This window comes from Pleurodeles waltl, chromosome 11 (genome assembly GCF_031143425.1).
Source record: "Pleurodeles waltl isolate 20211129_DDA chromosome 11, aPleWal1.hap1.20221129, whole genome shotgun sequence".
Taxonomy (NCBI): domain Eukaryota; kingdom Metazoa; phylum Chordata; class Amphibia; order Caudata; family Salamandridae; genus Pleurodeles; species Pleurodeles waltl.
Window position 1 is genome coordinate 527,656,875 of NC_090450.1, and position 16,598 is coordinate 527,673,472.

General features: G+C 42.0%; 1 protein-coding gene across 3 annotated transcripts in view; it reads right to left on the reverse strand.

The window, feature by feature from the left end:
- Positions 1-395: 395 nt before the first annotated feature.
- Positions 396-16,598, reverse strand: part of PLS1 (plastin 1) — a 455,585-nt gene continuing 439,382 nt past the window's right edge. For 2 of the 3 annotated variants that reach the window (XM_069213919.1, XM_069213916.1), the window contains exons 14-16: positions 14,556-14,679; positions 4,431-4,555; positions 862-1,130 (exon numbers count right to left, since the gene is read on the reverse strand). In XM_069213919.1, the coding sequence (XP_069070020.1) occupies positions 995-1,130; positions 4,431-4,555; positions 14,556-14,679 (385 nt within the window). In that variant the 3' untranslated portion in view covers positions 862-994. Of the gene's footprint in view, positions 1,131-4,430; positions 4,556-14,555; positions 14,680-16,598 lie in introns of all 3 variants that reach the window. The other variant, XM_069213917.1, reaches the window with a different exon arrangement.

Below are 16,598 nucleotides of genomic sequence, written 5' to 3' on the forward strand. Positions count from 1 at the left end.
TTACAAATATGGCACTACCTGCATCTCTAAACTAACCCTAATGAAAGTTTAAGAATAATATCAATGTTGTTTTTCCTAAGCATCTACGTTGTTATGGAACTGAGTGGCAACAGAGTAAATACAGACTGCAAGCTAATGTAGCATAAGCTGTGGTAAATTAGCCGTTGATATCATTGTAACTGTATGTAGGAGATGGACAGGTGCGGCTTTAGCTATCAATAATGCAGCAGGTGCAAAGGCACGTGGGGCCAGGACTATGAGGGTCCTTGAAAGAGTAAAGGGCGTCATTGCTAGGACACTGGACAGGCACGTATCCTGCAGCCTCACGTGATCAGACAAAGATCCGGTCCCACACAGGATATGCTAATGCTAGGACAAAAAAAACATTCAGTTTTGATGTTCACGTTGTGCTTTAATAGTTTTAAGCAGATTCACACTGATGTGCAGACGCACGGTGTCCCGAAGAGTGCCCCGTGGCACTCCATTCACCATGGGTGCATTTTGTAAAACCTAGCTGGCTGAAATATCAACAACAAAAGAGTTTATAGCGTTTACAAGAAATAACCATATAAACGATGACGTGCTGGAAATAACAGTTGTTTCTGTGGCCTGGTTCGCACAGAGCGTAGAAATAAGGCTTCTGTATAGGTTCTGGAGGAGTTCAAACAGAAATGATTTCGAGGTGTTCGAGAAACCAACGTGTATCTGCTTTCAGGTGTCTAAAAGCGCAGTACAGGATCAGCAATGTACAATCCGAGTTTTAGCCAGGAGTCCCAAAACTGAGAGCAAAGCCACCAACATCAGCACACACAGTTTGAACCAAACCTGAGCACTAAAGAAGAACACGTTTCAGTCGAATTAAGAATTACAGAGCAATTTGAGCGTGCAAAAGGGTTTTCTCCTTGGTTTAGCTAGTATAGTTCAGATTTCTGTAAACAGTGATGCGCTCTGCCTGTTCACCACGGCAGGAGAGCGATGCTTTACAGCAGCTTCGTTATTTTATTTTGTTCAGTCCTTTTCCCATCAGACAGGCAAACACGGTCATCACCATCTTGGGCTTTACTTCCACCAGGTCATCAGGCAGGGCGTATATCCGTGCCCCGATCTTGCGAGCAATCGAAATGGCGTATCTAAGAAAGAGAACAAATAAATAAAGGCGACTTGAGCATTTATCAAACAATACTGTGAAGTTTTCCACAAAAACAGTCTGATGCTTTTTGCTTCCCATTCTCCTGGCCCCACCTCATCGAATTGTGAAAGTATGCAATTGCATTTATTTAGTTAACATTTCATGCCCTGGAGACGATGCCCATGTACACAGTACAGATAGCAAGTTTCGTAGTGGCGGACATCTTGAATGCCGGCCATATTGTTTTGTGCTGTAGACAAGTGCGTCAGCTCCCTTTTGGAGAATTCCAGATTGAAATGTCGGTTGTACAGAGAAGAGTTACTTTTTATCACTGTCTTGTGGAGCTAGAGACCAGGTTACAATTGTAATTTTAACACAGGTAGGGAAAGGGCAAACTACCTTGCCTATAAGGTCCTCTTCTGTTTCAAAGTCTTTCAATGTTTGTTCTCAATAATGGGCAACTCGGAATCTCTGGTAAGCTACATTACACCTGATCTTGCAACAAACCTTCAAAAGCCTAAACACAGGCAGATCCCTAGGAGTCCAAGGCCCTAAGCTTTGAAACTGACCTTGTGGACAAAACCCATCTATCTACACTTAAACTCTTAAAAATTGAGATTTTCAGCCCAGCCTTTGAGTAGACCACTAAAGTGTTGTTAGCGAGTCAGGGATATCAGTAGCCTGCTACATCATTATCCTGGACATTTTTAAATTCAAAGTGCTTTAAAGTAACTGCAGGGCAACACAGAGCTATAGAAAACTTCTAAATAAGTAAATCATTTTGAATTCTGAGGCAGAGCAAATGAAAGGGAACAGGGAAGAAACGTGATATCCTTACAAAAACACAGGGTTTCTCTTGGTAACATTTACCTTTCCTTCACCTTCACTTTACGTTTGAAGCTCCAACCAGCCGTGCCGAGATCAGTAGAAAAACTACAAGTGCAAAACCCATATCTGCCTATATGAGCCGTGGCTGGTTTTGCTTCAGGAGAGTCTACCGCCAACTAAGATTTTGCTTTACAAGTGCATATGATTAAGTGGCGGTAACAACAAGATCACTTAAGACCATTCAGAAGCTTTTATTTTGAATCAAATTTCTTGCAAATCATTTGGTATCTAAAGTATGTCAGAACGTGTACATTCTGCTCAGTCTTTTTACTTTGTGGACAAGGTTCCGCATTGTTCCTACTAAATCAGGGTTAAAGGGCCATTTCATTCCTCTGTAAAGTATAGATATGGTCTTACTACAAGTGCCCACAACAGACTTAGGTATTTAATGAAGACCAATAAAATGTAAATTGTAAATGTAAATTAGCACTTGTATAGCGCACTACTCACCCGTTAGGGTCTCAAGGTGCTGTACTCATACTGCTATGGAACCCCTCCTGGCTTTTCCCTGTGAGGCGCCCACTCCTGAGCACCCCCAGAGTGAAGCCAGGCATCCAAGCGCTGTTGGGGCCGTTGTGGAGATTAAGCAAGCTATTGCCCAGAGTTGGAGAGTGGGACCCATGAATTAGATTAGGCACCGAGGCAAGAATTATCTGGTCAAGGGGAATTGGGCCCAAGACCTGCCGAAGCGGGACTTGAACCCTGGTCTTGAGCCAGATCTCTGCTTCAGGGTCTGCCGCTCTAACCATTGAGCCACACTTCTCCACTAGGCAACATTACCCAGGTTGAGGTATTTATTGGGTGCAGTAAATGCATTCTATTCCGAATTTCCCCACAAAAAAAGAAAATTACATAGGGAGTTGATGCTTTTCGCACCAAATTCAGCATATTTTGAAATTTACCAGGTATTTCCCTGCATTAAATATTGGCAGGTTTGACCTGTCAAAATCTACCTGAGGAAAACAGCACAGATCTGGCAGTGACCACAATACACATGATTCCAATATGTGTTGTTACATTAGCTACCACATGTAAGAAAGTGGGATATTATTTGAGGTGGGTTAGAGTTGTTATTCCTTGACGTCGACGACTGCCCACCAAAATAATAATCCATTTTCTTAAACCGCAAATATCAGAATGTAATAAGGCACTTGTAACTGGGGCCTTGACGTGGTGACTTCAGAGTCCCGTGGCCATGCATTCTGATGATTATACATGGGGGCATATAATCTTAACTGTGGGAAATGTTGGCTGCCTGTCTGAATCCAAATAACCACAAGCCTCTTAAGCCGAATATAAAGCACTCTCCCACAGCATGGATCCAGCTTTCATATCCAAATATGCAAGGCCTCATTTAGATTTTTAATTTCACCAATGTGGCAGTGATTTACTTCCTTCATACAATCAGTGAAAATGTGCACTACAATTTTTTCCACCAAATGATTTATATTTACTTTAGAAGAAGCCCCTTTAGGACCAAACTCTAGTGGAAAATCCACCAGTGCCCGCTTGCCGTGGCAGACTTTTTACCAGCATATATGAGCACTGCAAATAAACTTCTGAGATAGGTGTACATTGTTAGTGCCTGCGTATCTAGCCTCCCTAACGTGCTGGGTGGTGTTTCTCGGTCTATTAGGGCAGCATACTTGCTTTACTATTGTTGCACCTGGAAACGGGGTTCACCAGAGGTGGAGTCTTGGTCATGTAGACTCACATTCACAGAGGGGAAGGCCGCTCGCCTCTAGTCCTTGCGTTCGGTGAAGAATATACTCCCACTCCCCCCAGCCAGTGTCAGCGTTCCACTGGGCATGGCTGCACGTGTGGGATGCCTTCTAAAAATGTCTACAATTTACCAAGTGGTATGTCGGTAACACCACACACCACTTGCTAATTTAACGGAAATGTCTCTAACGTCTACAGTTGAAATATGGGTTTTGTGGTAATGGCAAGCTTCTCTTGAGATATGATATATTTTAGAATTGGCTGCTGGTTTGATTAAGCACCTACTGCAAAAAAATATTGCGAGAGGGCAGGGGAAGTGCAGGCCACCAACAACTGCACTATGAGAAGGCGAAGACTGGAGCACTGTATGTACAGGAATGAGGCATGGTGCTACTTCCCACATAAGAACAACTTCTCTGTACATTTCTGTATTGCTGTCAACAGAGCTGAAAATGATTTAATTGTATGTATATGAGCATATTAATGTTCTCATGTTGGATGGCCAAAAATGTAAATATAGGTTAAAAAAGGTTGCTTTTTAAAATGTTTGTTTTTATATAATACATCAGGACCAAACTGCCTCATGTCCAGCAAATATACTATGAGCTTTAATGCAGCCTTCCAATCAGCTACTACTGTTCTACAGACGCGGGTTATAAATACCAACCAGCCCATCTTTTTACATACTTACTTAGCATTGTTCAGCTTGTCCAGATCAGACAGGTTTTCTCTTTTGACCATTTCTTGGTGAATTGCTTTTGGGGCAATGGCATCTATTAAATCCAGCACCGGTAAACTGGTGCTTATGGACTTGTCCTAAAACAAAAAAGAGCACCATTTTCATTATTGTTACTACCAAACGTTAATTAAAAAACTCTTCTCTAAAGTAAAATAAGATGGCTACATTCTAATTTTTTCATTCTGCGCCTAGCAAATTAGATTTATTTCTGTTTCAAGCTTATCAATATTTGGACTTCATTACAAATGTTACCTTTTAAGCTAAAACCACGTTTTGAACCATACGTACCATGAGCACGTTCGCCCCCCAGGGTCCGTCTGAAGGAGTACAAGTTCAAAAAGCCATGGGAGGCTGCTAGGCCCTTGCAGCACAGGGAGCCACCTTTTAGAATATTGTCCTGGAATCACTGCAGCACTAAAGTAGCTGTTTGGTGTTCGACAATGACCTACAGGCTCGGTTGTTTGCACATTGAAGACAAGTATGCGAGTAACGTTCTCCCCAGTCAGTGATCAAAAAGCCAACCGCATATATTTGCACCAGATAAAAAGAATACATAAAAAAATGAAAAAATAAATAAAACATGAACCAACAGGCGTTGCGGGTAGAGCCCTGGAAAAACATTTTATCAATAAAAGCTCAGGGGTATAGGCATTAAATACTATGTAGGAGTGCCAAATCATTAGTGTGTTGGCACTGAAATGTATTGCAATAGAACTAAAGAAAGCATGTCCCGTACAGCGCGTGCATCAAAATCATTCCAGCAGGAGGCTATCTTCAGTCGACCCTTCACAGCCATTAACCCCTGCTCTTGGCCCACTTCAATTAATGTAATTCCTGATATACGTTTATGAAAAACTCACAACAGCCGTGTGTGTTTGCATTTTGCTGTGGGCGACACAACCTTTGATCTCATAACACATGGTGTTCAGTCATAAATCAAGATGACAGGGCCATAAAAAATTAATACAATGTCAAAAATCATTCTGAGTGCTACACATTGCTTTCGTCATGATCGTAATTCGGAGACAGATCATAAATCACAGTTGATAGGTCATACATAAATCATTTTGCCAGGATCATAACTTTGCTGCATGACATCATCTCTGCTATAAATCATTCAAGTCCTTGTCATTTGCTTGTCATAATTCTTGACACCTATTGTTGTTGAGGCCATCCTCCATGCTGCTTTTGGGGTCATCCAGTTTTGTTGGTTCTTTCTCTGATCGTGAGGGGTAGCCTCTTAGTGCTGTTAGGCTCAACTCGCTACCTTGTCTGTCCGTTTTGTGCCCTGCCAACATGTGGGTCTGGGCCGCGAGTGCTGTGCACAACTTACCCCCCCCATCTGCTTACTTACCCTGCCGTAAAGCATTCCAAGGTATGTAGCCTTTCTACGGCCCACCGGTGTGCCTCCTTTACCAACCAACATGCCCCTTTTACCGCCACGCTGCCTGCGGGGCTTAAGTCCCCAGGTGGCTCCCCCGTTTTGTTCCTTGGGGTTTGTCCTTCTCAGCTTTTTGGTGCCTCCCTCGGTTATCTTTCAGGTTCTCACCAGAGCACCTCAGTGTTGCGGCCATCAGGCCCCCCAAGGATCACTGATTTTGCGACACCTTCCTTTCCGACAGCCTACCAGCCACCTTTAATCTTTAAAGAAGCAGCCTGAATGTGCTGTCTTTGCCACCATGGCGGAGGTCTCCTAACCTTTGCCTTCTTCTGTGATATCGTACACCAACTATTCAGCTCCGGTTAACTTAGGCCTCCCGGTTCCTTGGGGCTGGGCTACGTTATCCCGGCCTCATTAGAGGCTGTTGCAATTAGTTTTATTTGGGACAATTTTCCCCTGCCCAAGCTTACAACTGTTAGTGGGCTGGGCTGCCCTTGGTTATGCTACCGGGCATGGGCAGCAGAAACCTTTTAATCTGCCTTCCAAGCTGAGGGTGCGGCAGTGTTTCCGCCCCCACCCCTCACAGGGGGATTTTAAAGATTCCTTTGTTCTTGTTGGGCCCTCAATGTCCTGATGTCCTTGCGCCAACCTTGGCGCGCTTCCCCCTCTACCCCCCTGAGGGGGATGAAGGATGCCCTTTGTTGGTTAGCCGCTGAGGCGGCTTGAACCGGCAATTTCTGGGACCCCGGCGGCTGTCAATGCGTTGGCCCCTGATGCCCCCTTCGGGGGCGGCCTCTGCCATCACCAACCAGTGTTTCGTAGATGCTACAAAGAGTCCATGTATTTAAAACTCTACATCAAACTAACTACACTAGTAAAGGGACACATCACTCCTGTAAGGCCCTGTTTGAAGCCACAGTACATGCTGTATACTTGAGCCTTTTCTCTCTATGTCCACATAACTGGACTTTGAGAAAAACGTTTGAGAATCCATTGTTAGAGAAACATTACACTTTACCTTAATCAAAACAAAGTGCAGTAAGCCCAGAGAGAAGACGCATCAATCCCTAAAAATTACCAATTAGTCGCAATGTCCATGAACAAAAATATATAAAGAAAAATCAAGTGTGCACTTCCAACAGAGTTCCTACTGCACAAAGAACCAACAAGGTGAAACACCAATACCAAAAGGGGGTTGTGCACCACAATTCAATAATCAATGACAGAGTCACAAATAATTGATTACACATGGTTCCATATTATAAAGCATATAATAACGCAAATTTTCACAGATTTCTTCCAACAGGTTTATTTGGTCCAAAATGCTTGAGGCCAGAATAAATTTATGTAAATCAATGTTCCAACAGCCAACGCGTTTCGCCCAATACAATTGGGCTTCTTCAGGGCTGTAAAAATAACATATGACCATAAAGAAAATGATAACAACACATCAGTGTTCCTAATATTTCACAAAACAAGTATGTACAACACTATCAATTTTTTTTTTGTACAAAGTGTAAATCAGAGACCACCAATTACGTGTGCAAATGAAACAGACTTGAACATGATAAAGATTTTCTGCAATTAAACCGTAGTGTTGATAATAAGTCAACCACTAAAACGAAAACGGCGAGTGAGACCGGCAAGGGAAAAAGAATAATATGGAAAGAACAAAGGCAAGACAAGTGCTCAATAACAAAATACTGTAAGTGATGTAGAAAAAAGGGGGTGTTGAAACTATTAGAAAATCCCTAAACCAATAACAGGTGATGAAAAGTGAAAAAAAGTGATAAAAATGTGATATAGATTGTACTCAATAAAAAAGAGATGTGAATAAACGAGAAGATGCACAAAAAACGAGAAGAAAGACGAAAAAGTAATAGTAATGTGGGAGCACATACCGAAAAAATTCCGAAGGAGAATCAATAATCAATTATGTGCAGAATATAACCATAAATGGGTTTTCAGTATGCTGAAATTGAAGAAGGGAGGGGAATAATACATATTTCAAAATAGTGAGAGAACAGAGTGGGCAAACGTCAATAGAAGTGAATTAAAATAAAAGATGTAAAAATAGCCAAATATATACCAGAACGGAGCACAAAACGCGTCTGACCTGGGATATGCGCGTATCCATGCGCTACAGAGTGTAACTGGCCGGATTTATCGAAGACGGCAAAAAGACGGGCCCGGTAGCGTAGCCGGCCATCAAAAAGAAGGTGGCGTGTCCGAATCAACAAGCGAAGCCGGCAAGAAACGCCGAGCATTTAACAAACGCTGTGTGAGGCAGGAAGTATGGACAAGAAAGAAGGACTACTACAAAAAGTGAATAAATTAGAGAGATTATACGGCGGCCATATTGAAATGAACGTGAACCATTAGAAAGAGAGAGAAGTGTGAAGAAGAAAAGGGAGAAGTGAAGAGTGAAAAGAAGAGTGTGCAGAAAAAAGTGCAACAAAAGGAAAATTGAAATAATGAACCCACTCAATATTAAAAAATAAAGATAAAAATAAAATCAAAAAATAAACATCAATAAAAATAATAATCAAATTAAATTAAGTTAAATTAAATTAAAAGTAGATATAGAAGAAATATACCAAGAAGCCCCAAATATGTGAATCTGGTCAAATAGTACTAATGATATGATAAACCAAATACTACATAAATATTAGAAATGTAATCAACATTTTACATCGATTCAAGTCAATAGAAATACAATGAATATATGAAAACAGAAAATATGTTACAAATGAAAACAGCAAAATATAAGTACAACATATTAATACAATCCCACAAAAAATTTCACAAAAAATTGTGAAGAATTTTTTTGATATATTAACTACAAATGAATATATTGTACAACAGAAAACTTTATAAATAATGATGAAATTCATGATCAGTATTGTGTCCCAATTCAACTGTACGCAGACGACAGATCCATGCCGCTTCTTTTTTACGTAACTGTAATTCTCTGTTGCCCCCCCCTAGGGTTCGGTGGAATATAGTCAATCCCATGAAATGAAATAACGTTATCATGTTGATGTACAGATGACATATGTAATGATAATGGATATCTAGTATCATTATTTTTGATGGCACGTATATGTTCCTGTATTCGGTGTTTAAGCAATCTTTTAGTGCTACCCACATAGATTTTGTTACATGTACATTTTAAAATGTAAATTACAAATTTGGTATTACAATTGATGAAGTTCTTAATAGTAAAAACCCCTGTGTTGTTGTAACAAAAAGTGCTAATTTTGTCCAAACCAAAATTACAAACATTACATTCATGGCATGTATAGAAACCTGAAGGTTTAGTGGACAACCAAGTGGATACATTTGGTATTGACACATAACTAGGACAAAGAAAATTTCTCAGAGTCTTGCCTCTTCGATAGGTTATTCGAGGAACATCAGAAAGATACCCTTTAAGTCCTTGTATACCAGTAAGTAAGTACCAGTGGCGTTTGAGTATTCTATAAATGCCCTGACTAAGGACCGTGTATCTAGTTACAAAAGACAAGCGTTCATTGTCGAGATTCTTTTTGCCTTTAGATTGTGACACCAACGTGTCCTTTCTTGATGTGTTCATAATACGTCGTTCTGCAGTGCAGAGAATCTGGTTATTATAACCTCTATTTATGAATCTTTGTTTAACCAGTCCAACTTGTTCAGAGAATAGATCATCAGTACTGCAATTTCTACGCATACGTATCATCTCACCAAAAGGAATATTGTTAATGGTAGAAGGCGGATGTGCACTCGTAGCATGTAACAAACTGTTACAAGACGTAGATTTCCTGTACAGAACACTCTGTATGGAATTATTGTGAATAAAGAATCTTATGTCCAAGAATTCAATACTATCCTTACTGTAGTGAAGACTGAGTCTAACATTAAAAGGATTATCATTAAGAAAAGCATGATACAGAGTAAGTTGCTCGATAGATCCATTCCAAATCAAGATAATATCATCAATATACCTCCCCCAAAAGACAATAAATTCAGTCCAGGGGGAGGCATGTCTGCCCCAGGCATGTATTTTTTCAAACCAGCCCATAAAAAGACAGGCATACGAAGGGGCAAATTTGGAACCCATCGCGGTTCCTTGTGTCTGTTGAAACCATTTGTTATTATGTAAAAAATAATTTTTGGATAAAATTATATCAATCATATCCCCTGAGGGGGATGAAGGATGCCCTTTGTTGGTTAGCCGCTGAGGCGGCTTGAACCGGCAATTTCTGGGACCCCGGCGGCTGTCAAAGCGTTGGCCCCTGATGCCCCCTTCGGGGGCGGCCTCTGCCATCACCAACCAGTGTTTCGTAGATGCTACAAAGAGTCCATGTATTTAAAACTCTACATCAAACTAACTACACTAGTAAAGGGACACATCACTCCTGTAAGGCCCTGTTTGAAGCCACAGTACATGCTGTATACTTGAGCCTTTTCTCTCTATGTCCACATAACTGGACTTTGAGAAAAACGTTTGAGAATCCATTGTCAGAGAAACATTACACTTTAAATAGCTTTTCAGTTACACAGGAGCGTTAAAATCATGTTGTTGTCTTGTATGTATCCATAGCTTTCACACTCAGAACAAGTTTTCTCAATTACGCTTAAGCAGAGTTGGCTGTTCTTGATCTGCATTGGGTCCTTCCCTTCTAAAACTTCCTTCTGCCATCACTACAACAAATTGAACACAACTGTCAATTAAGGAGATGCCAAAGGACTGTAATGCTGACACAGTAGCTTAAAGCAATTTTTTGGTCATCAGTGGCAGAGCCCCATTAGATTGTTAGTGGCTGAGATTAATTCAAGCATTCCCTCCATCACCTTGTTGTTGTTGCAACAGGTATGCCCAGACGAGAGTCCCTTGCTCACTGTGCCACTGGACCCAAGGTATGTCTGGCTGATGAGCCCTAATCAGCGCAAACCGGTCCTTGGTTGCTTGTGTTCCAGTTCAGGGAGGAACTGGGCTGGCAGTTCAGTTTAGAGTGTTCTCTTTGGAGCAGGGTCAAGACTGATTTGCAATTTGCTGAACCACTGGCAAACTGAGGTGGCATGGTGAGTGAAAAATGATGGACTGGCATCCAGCCACAATCAACTGCCACTGGCTGAGAATAATTCAAGCATTCCATCCATAACCTTGTTGTTGTAGAGGCCACTGTAGTGGCATGGTGTCACCAAGGCCCTCATTACGAGTCTGGTGGTCCTCGGACCGCCAGACACGTGGTGGCGGTTGGACCCCTCCCATGCGGCGATCCGGCCTCCACATTATGACCGTGGCAAAAGCGCCATGGTAGGACCGTTGACACCACCACTTTTTTGCCAGCCGACGGCCTGGCTGTGCCAGCGGTCTCAATCCTCCAGGACAGTACTGCCCTGGGGATTATGAGTCCCCTCTCTGCTGGCTTTTACATGGCGGTTGCATCACCATGTAAAAGCTGGCGGAGACGGGGTGCCCGGAGCACCATGGGGGCATTTGCACTGCCCATGCACTTGGCATGGTCAGTGCAGGGGCCCCGATTGACAGCCCGGTCACAGTTTACACTGTCTGCTTGGCAGACAGTGAAAACTACGGCAGGTGCTATTGCACCCAATGCACCGCAACATTGCTGCCGGCTTGATTACGAGCTGGCGTCAATGTTGTGGGCTGTTTCCCGCTGACCTAGCGGGAAACTCGTTATAGGGGCTGCGGGAAGGTCACTGCACTGGTGGTGAACTGACCACAGGAGTTTGGCAGGTGGCCTTTTCCACCCGCCAAACTCGAAATGAGAGCCCAAGTTTGTATACATGTAACATAACAAATGGCTATTGCTTTCAGTTTCTGTGTCTACAGTATGTTGGCCACTGGTCTATATTTACCCTAAATGAGCATAGTTTGGTGCTTAATGACTTTCCAAATGGATAATTTACTTGAGAACTACAAACCATACGATTCTGGAAGAGTGGCATAAGCTATAGACTGACACTGTTGTGTGCAAGAAGTAATCTAGCCCAAATCTCCTTCATTTTCTTTTATAAAATAAATGAATAAATCAGTAAGTATTGAATTTTTACTCACTGACAAATGCGGACTAACCTGTTTAATATTTTGAGAAAAATTGTGTATCTCAGTGCTATCAAATGTAACAAAGGGTGGGAACAATAAACCCTTCATCATACCTGCCAGCTAATCCCCATCTGGACGTAGGAAATACCCCTATCTCCCCTTTCATACCCCTCATATCCTCCTGCACCCACTTGTATTGTAAAAATCTCCTGAACTGAGCTCCAATTCTTTGGAGCGAGACTCGTGCCTTGTAAATCCAATAAGTACACACTAATTCAGATTTCTTTACCTTACTTTATGCATTTATGGCATTTCCTTTGCCACCAAATTTATATACCCTTCTTTTCAACAGCATCAGCTGCATTTTATAGTTCAACACAACATAAGAATTTCAACCAATGAACAAAATTACAGGGGGAAATGAAGATATCACACATCCTATTGGCCCTCCCTTTAACACCACAGGTGATGCTGCACAACATTGGCTTCGGGCATAAGTCAGGCCTTTTTAGAAGCAGACTCCAAGCTAGCAAGAAGGTAAATGCACATTTGCTTTAAAAACATTAAAAGCAAGGCATGATAAATACATGACTATGTTAAAAACATTAACAGTGATATAGGTTAAATTACCAGTGTTGCTAAGCTCCATAGGTATCAAGTAGTAACACTGAGGCATTAACTCCTACTTTGGCTACACCTAAATATCTCCTGGGCTTCTATATGACAAAGTACCTTATTTGGAATTTTAAGTGAACAGAAAATCTGCCAATTTCTGTAGAAAACTCCAAAAACTGAGTACAATCCACCAGCTATATCTTCTCAACCATGGAGATAGTACTATGGAGGAAATTCAGCTGGTGTATTGACCTCTGTATTTAGGGACGTATTTATCAAATATTCAGTGCAACAGTGCAGCACACCACCTTCTGCCTTCCGTGATAGGGAGAGGACAGGAATGCAACATATTTAACGTTATATGGTGCATTCCTGCTCTGTGCCGGCAATGGCGCACAATGTGCTGCATAGCACGAACACAGGCACCCTTACTCTATGGTGCAAGGGTGCCTGTGTTGTAGGCAGGACTGTTTTGGGGCTGGAAAGGATACCTTCCTGCACAAAACAATCCTCAGGGTCACTTCCCTTTTTCTGTGTGTGCTGCAGAATGAGGCACATGTAGAAAGAGGAAAAACAAAGAGAAATAACGTTTTCTCCTGTTACATGTAGAATTTCGATGCATTCCCAGGTCTACCAATAATGATAAATGTTGGCATGTGCCAAAATACCTGGGTGGATGAGTAGAAACACCCACACTCCACTCATGTAATGCCTCCCTGGGGCACCATAACTCAAGGCAGGGACTTGTGCTGCCTTGTATTACTCCACCTTTACCTAGCCATTCAGGGTGGCCTTGAGTGGCTCGGTAAATATCATTCTATGTTTGGTGTAGCCCTTGGCGCAAGGGCAATACAGACCTATGATAAATATGGACCTTAGTTTCCTCAAGAAAATTGAGGATTTTCAGTTCCCTCGAAACTTTAAATAAGGGCTTAAGTTTTCCTCCTGCTATAAAAGCATCAGGCTGATGAAACTATAGAGAATTCAGAATGATCCTTTTACCTAGTCTGGCTACACATATTATGGCAGCACTACTGCCAAGTCTTCATACTGACCAAACTTGGAAGCTGAAGCACGCTTCTGCCTCTTATTTTGTTTGGTGTGGCAATGGTGGTGAACTGGCCAGCAGTTTGGACTAGAGCAGTACATGGCTTCTGTTTCAGACCTCGGATGTCTATCATTAGAGAAAAGTATGGCATGAATCACAAAAGACATCAAATGTCAACAGAGACACACATTACTGGTATTTATGAGTGTGATCTCACTCAGCGCTACACCTCTAAACTTGTTTATTCCAGCTTTCTACTCCATAGGTAATGCTCAGACCATCTTGGCTCAATTTTCTGTTGTACTGATGAATGTCAGCTTATCGTTTTCCCACTTATAGTGGATTTGGCGAACCTGACCTGATTTTCTATTGGAAATGGTGTTCTGTTTCTCTTTTTCCTCCTTCCTCCTTCCTCCCAACAATCCACTTGTCTTATGGTGAGGACTGGAGGTGTCACCTTCTTGGCTCCTCCAGTATTTTTATTTTCAACTTTTGTGGCACTTTTCTACTTCTGGTGCTCATTTTTGTATTCTTTGAGAAGCTTTTCCTTCAAATGACCACTTTTTTGTCTACTGGTTACCTAGTTTGCTCTGTATTCTTTCTACTACTATTGGGACCTCCTTTCATCTTCCTAAATGGGTCTCAGTAGATACAGATGTGAGACAGCCATTTATTCAAACCAAATCCCTTCCCCACCAGTAATTTTATAATTTGGGATGTTTCCGCAATTGTACACACATTTTACTTCTTTTTACTCTTTGAATACAGGATCCAGTGACAGGGCTATGGGAAATCATTTAGTAGTCCATCCATTGTTTTTTATAATTGGTAATTTGGGTAATCATCAAACCATATATCCAAATCAACACCATTCACATTATACTTATGAGGATTATGCTCTTCAACCGTGTCTTTTGTCAAAGTAAGTTAGACCCACCTCAGTGATGACTAAAAACAAACCCTATGGGTCCCACTTACCTTAAAGCTAGAGATGGAGGTGGACTTCTTTGCGTTTGCGAGAGTCTGGTTGACCCACTTTATAATAACTTCATCATTAACCTTTTCACCTTCCCCAAGATCTGACAATACGTTCAGAGTATACCTGTAACATGAACAGAACAGTTGGTATTCTAAAGCCTATTAGATATTGCACACAGTGCATTAAATTACAATAAAATAAAATGCAGCGTCCATGTGCCCTTATCCACACGTTGCAAGAAAGAACTGCTTGTGAGCTCAAATCGTAAAAATTATTGGTTAACTTACTGCCAAATGATACACAAATGTATCCTCATCTGATGGGTACTAAAAGGGAGTGACATGAAGAGCATTTCAAAAGTTGTATTTATTCAAACCCCCATTCATAGGGAAGGATTGCTTTAAATCATCCAGGGATTACTTTTAATGCTGAGCATCAATTGTTTTCCTATATTTCTAAATTTTCACAGTAATGTAAAAGACCCTAAGAGTGTGCTCTTCTAGTTGCCTTCTCATTCTATATAGAAAATAAAAGAGGCTGCAAACAGCCATAAAAACGTTAACTCTAGACCTGACGGGTAGTAGTAACTTCAGATTGGTTACTTTTTATAGCTACAAAAGCTCCATGGACTACATGAATGGATTCAAGTGAGCACATTGTTGATGTTTCAGGGCTGCGCTTTGCATGCCAGATTTGGAGGTATGTACACAGTGCCATCAAAAAGACTGATCATGGCGAGAGGCAATAAGCTCTTCACAACTTAAAACCCACCTCCTCCCAAAACATCCTTTTCCATGTTACACAAAATCAGCGTGGTTAACCAGAGCTGGTTTATTTGGAAAGGAGGAACTTGTCACCCAAATGCCTCTATAGTCTTCTAGCACATGTGCCTTTCCATCATCTTTGAACCAAGATAGAAAAGTTGGCGACATAGTTAGGGACAAGCCCTTTAGACAAGGGCAGATTAATTTATTTTCTCACCTCTTTAGGGTCGTTTTGGATATCTCATCTTTTAAGGCAAGGGCCTCCATGTGTGAATTTTTGGCTGTGTGAGTGATCAGGTCGCACGGATTGTGATCTCAAGTACAGAGGTTTGTGGTACACTGGATTCATTTTGTCTTAAGTATTGGGTCTGTACCCACCAGTAATTTCCATGGATTATTTCAAGGACCCTAAATTGCAGACAGCTGCCTCCTCATGCAAAGGTTTTTTCAACTGGGCAGGTTGAATTGTTTTGTTAGTGGCTGCTAAATACTAAGGGCCTCATTACAAGTGTGGCGGTCCAAGGGCCGCCACACTCGCTGTGACAGTCGGACCACCACAACTGTGGCGGTCTAACAGCCACATTATGACCCTGGCAGGTGGACCAACCAGGGGACCACGGTCCCCCCCGGGAACACAGTTCCTGATTTGGTGACGGCGATTGGAGTTGTAATCAGCCGGGGGGGGGGGGGAGGGGGCGCTAAACTCAGCAGCACCTGGCTGATTACAATTCCCCTTAATGCCAGCCTTTCCATGGCGGGAACCCTGCATTGGAAAGGCTGGCGGTAAGGTTGTGCTGGGGGCTACCATGGCGGTGGCGTCCTCCCCATGAGTTTGGCGGACCCCGGTGGGACCGCCAAACTCCTAATGAGGCCCTAAGGTTCCTTGATGTTTCAACTGCTGAAGGGAGCTGGATGGTGAATTTAGCTCCAGCTAAGTGGAGCGTCATTAAATCATGATCCAACCGTAGCAAGAAAGAGGATAATTTTATTGAAGTTAGTCAAAATGAGTGTTTTTTCTGCCAATTCATTTTACGCCTCACCAGTTTCATAAATACAAAAATAAAACAATTTTTCCAACTGCTCCACTGTTTAAGAACAAATTCACATACAATCGGCGGTCTCATGAATGTTTTAGCTCTGGAACCGACAGTTGGATTTTTGACTTTAGTTCCACTGAGGAAAAGTCAGTCTTTGAGGAAGTACAGGGCAAAGGCCATATATGCCTCCTAGCACTACAGAGAAGGAAGGAATGCTACAATAAGAGGTTACCTAAAGGTG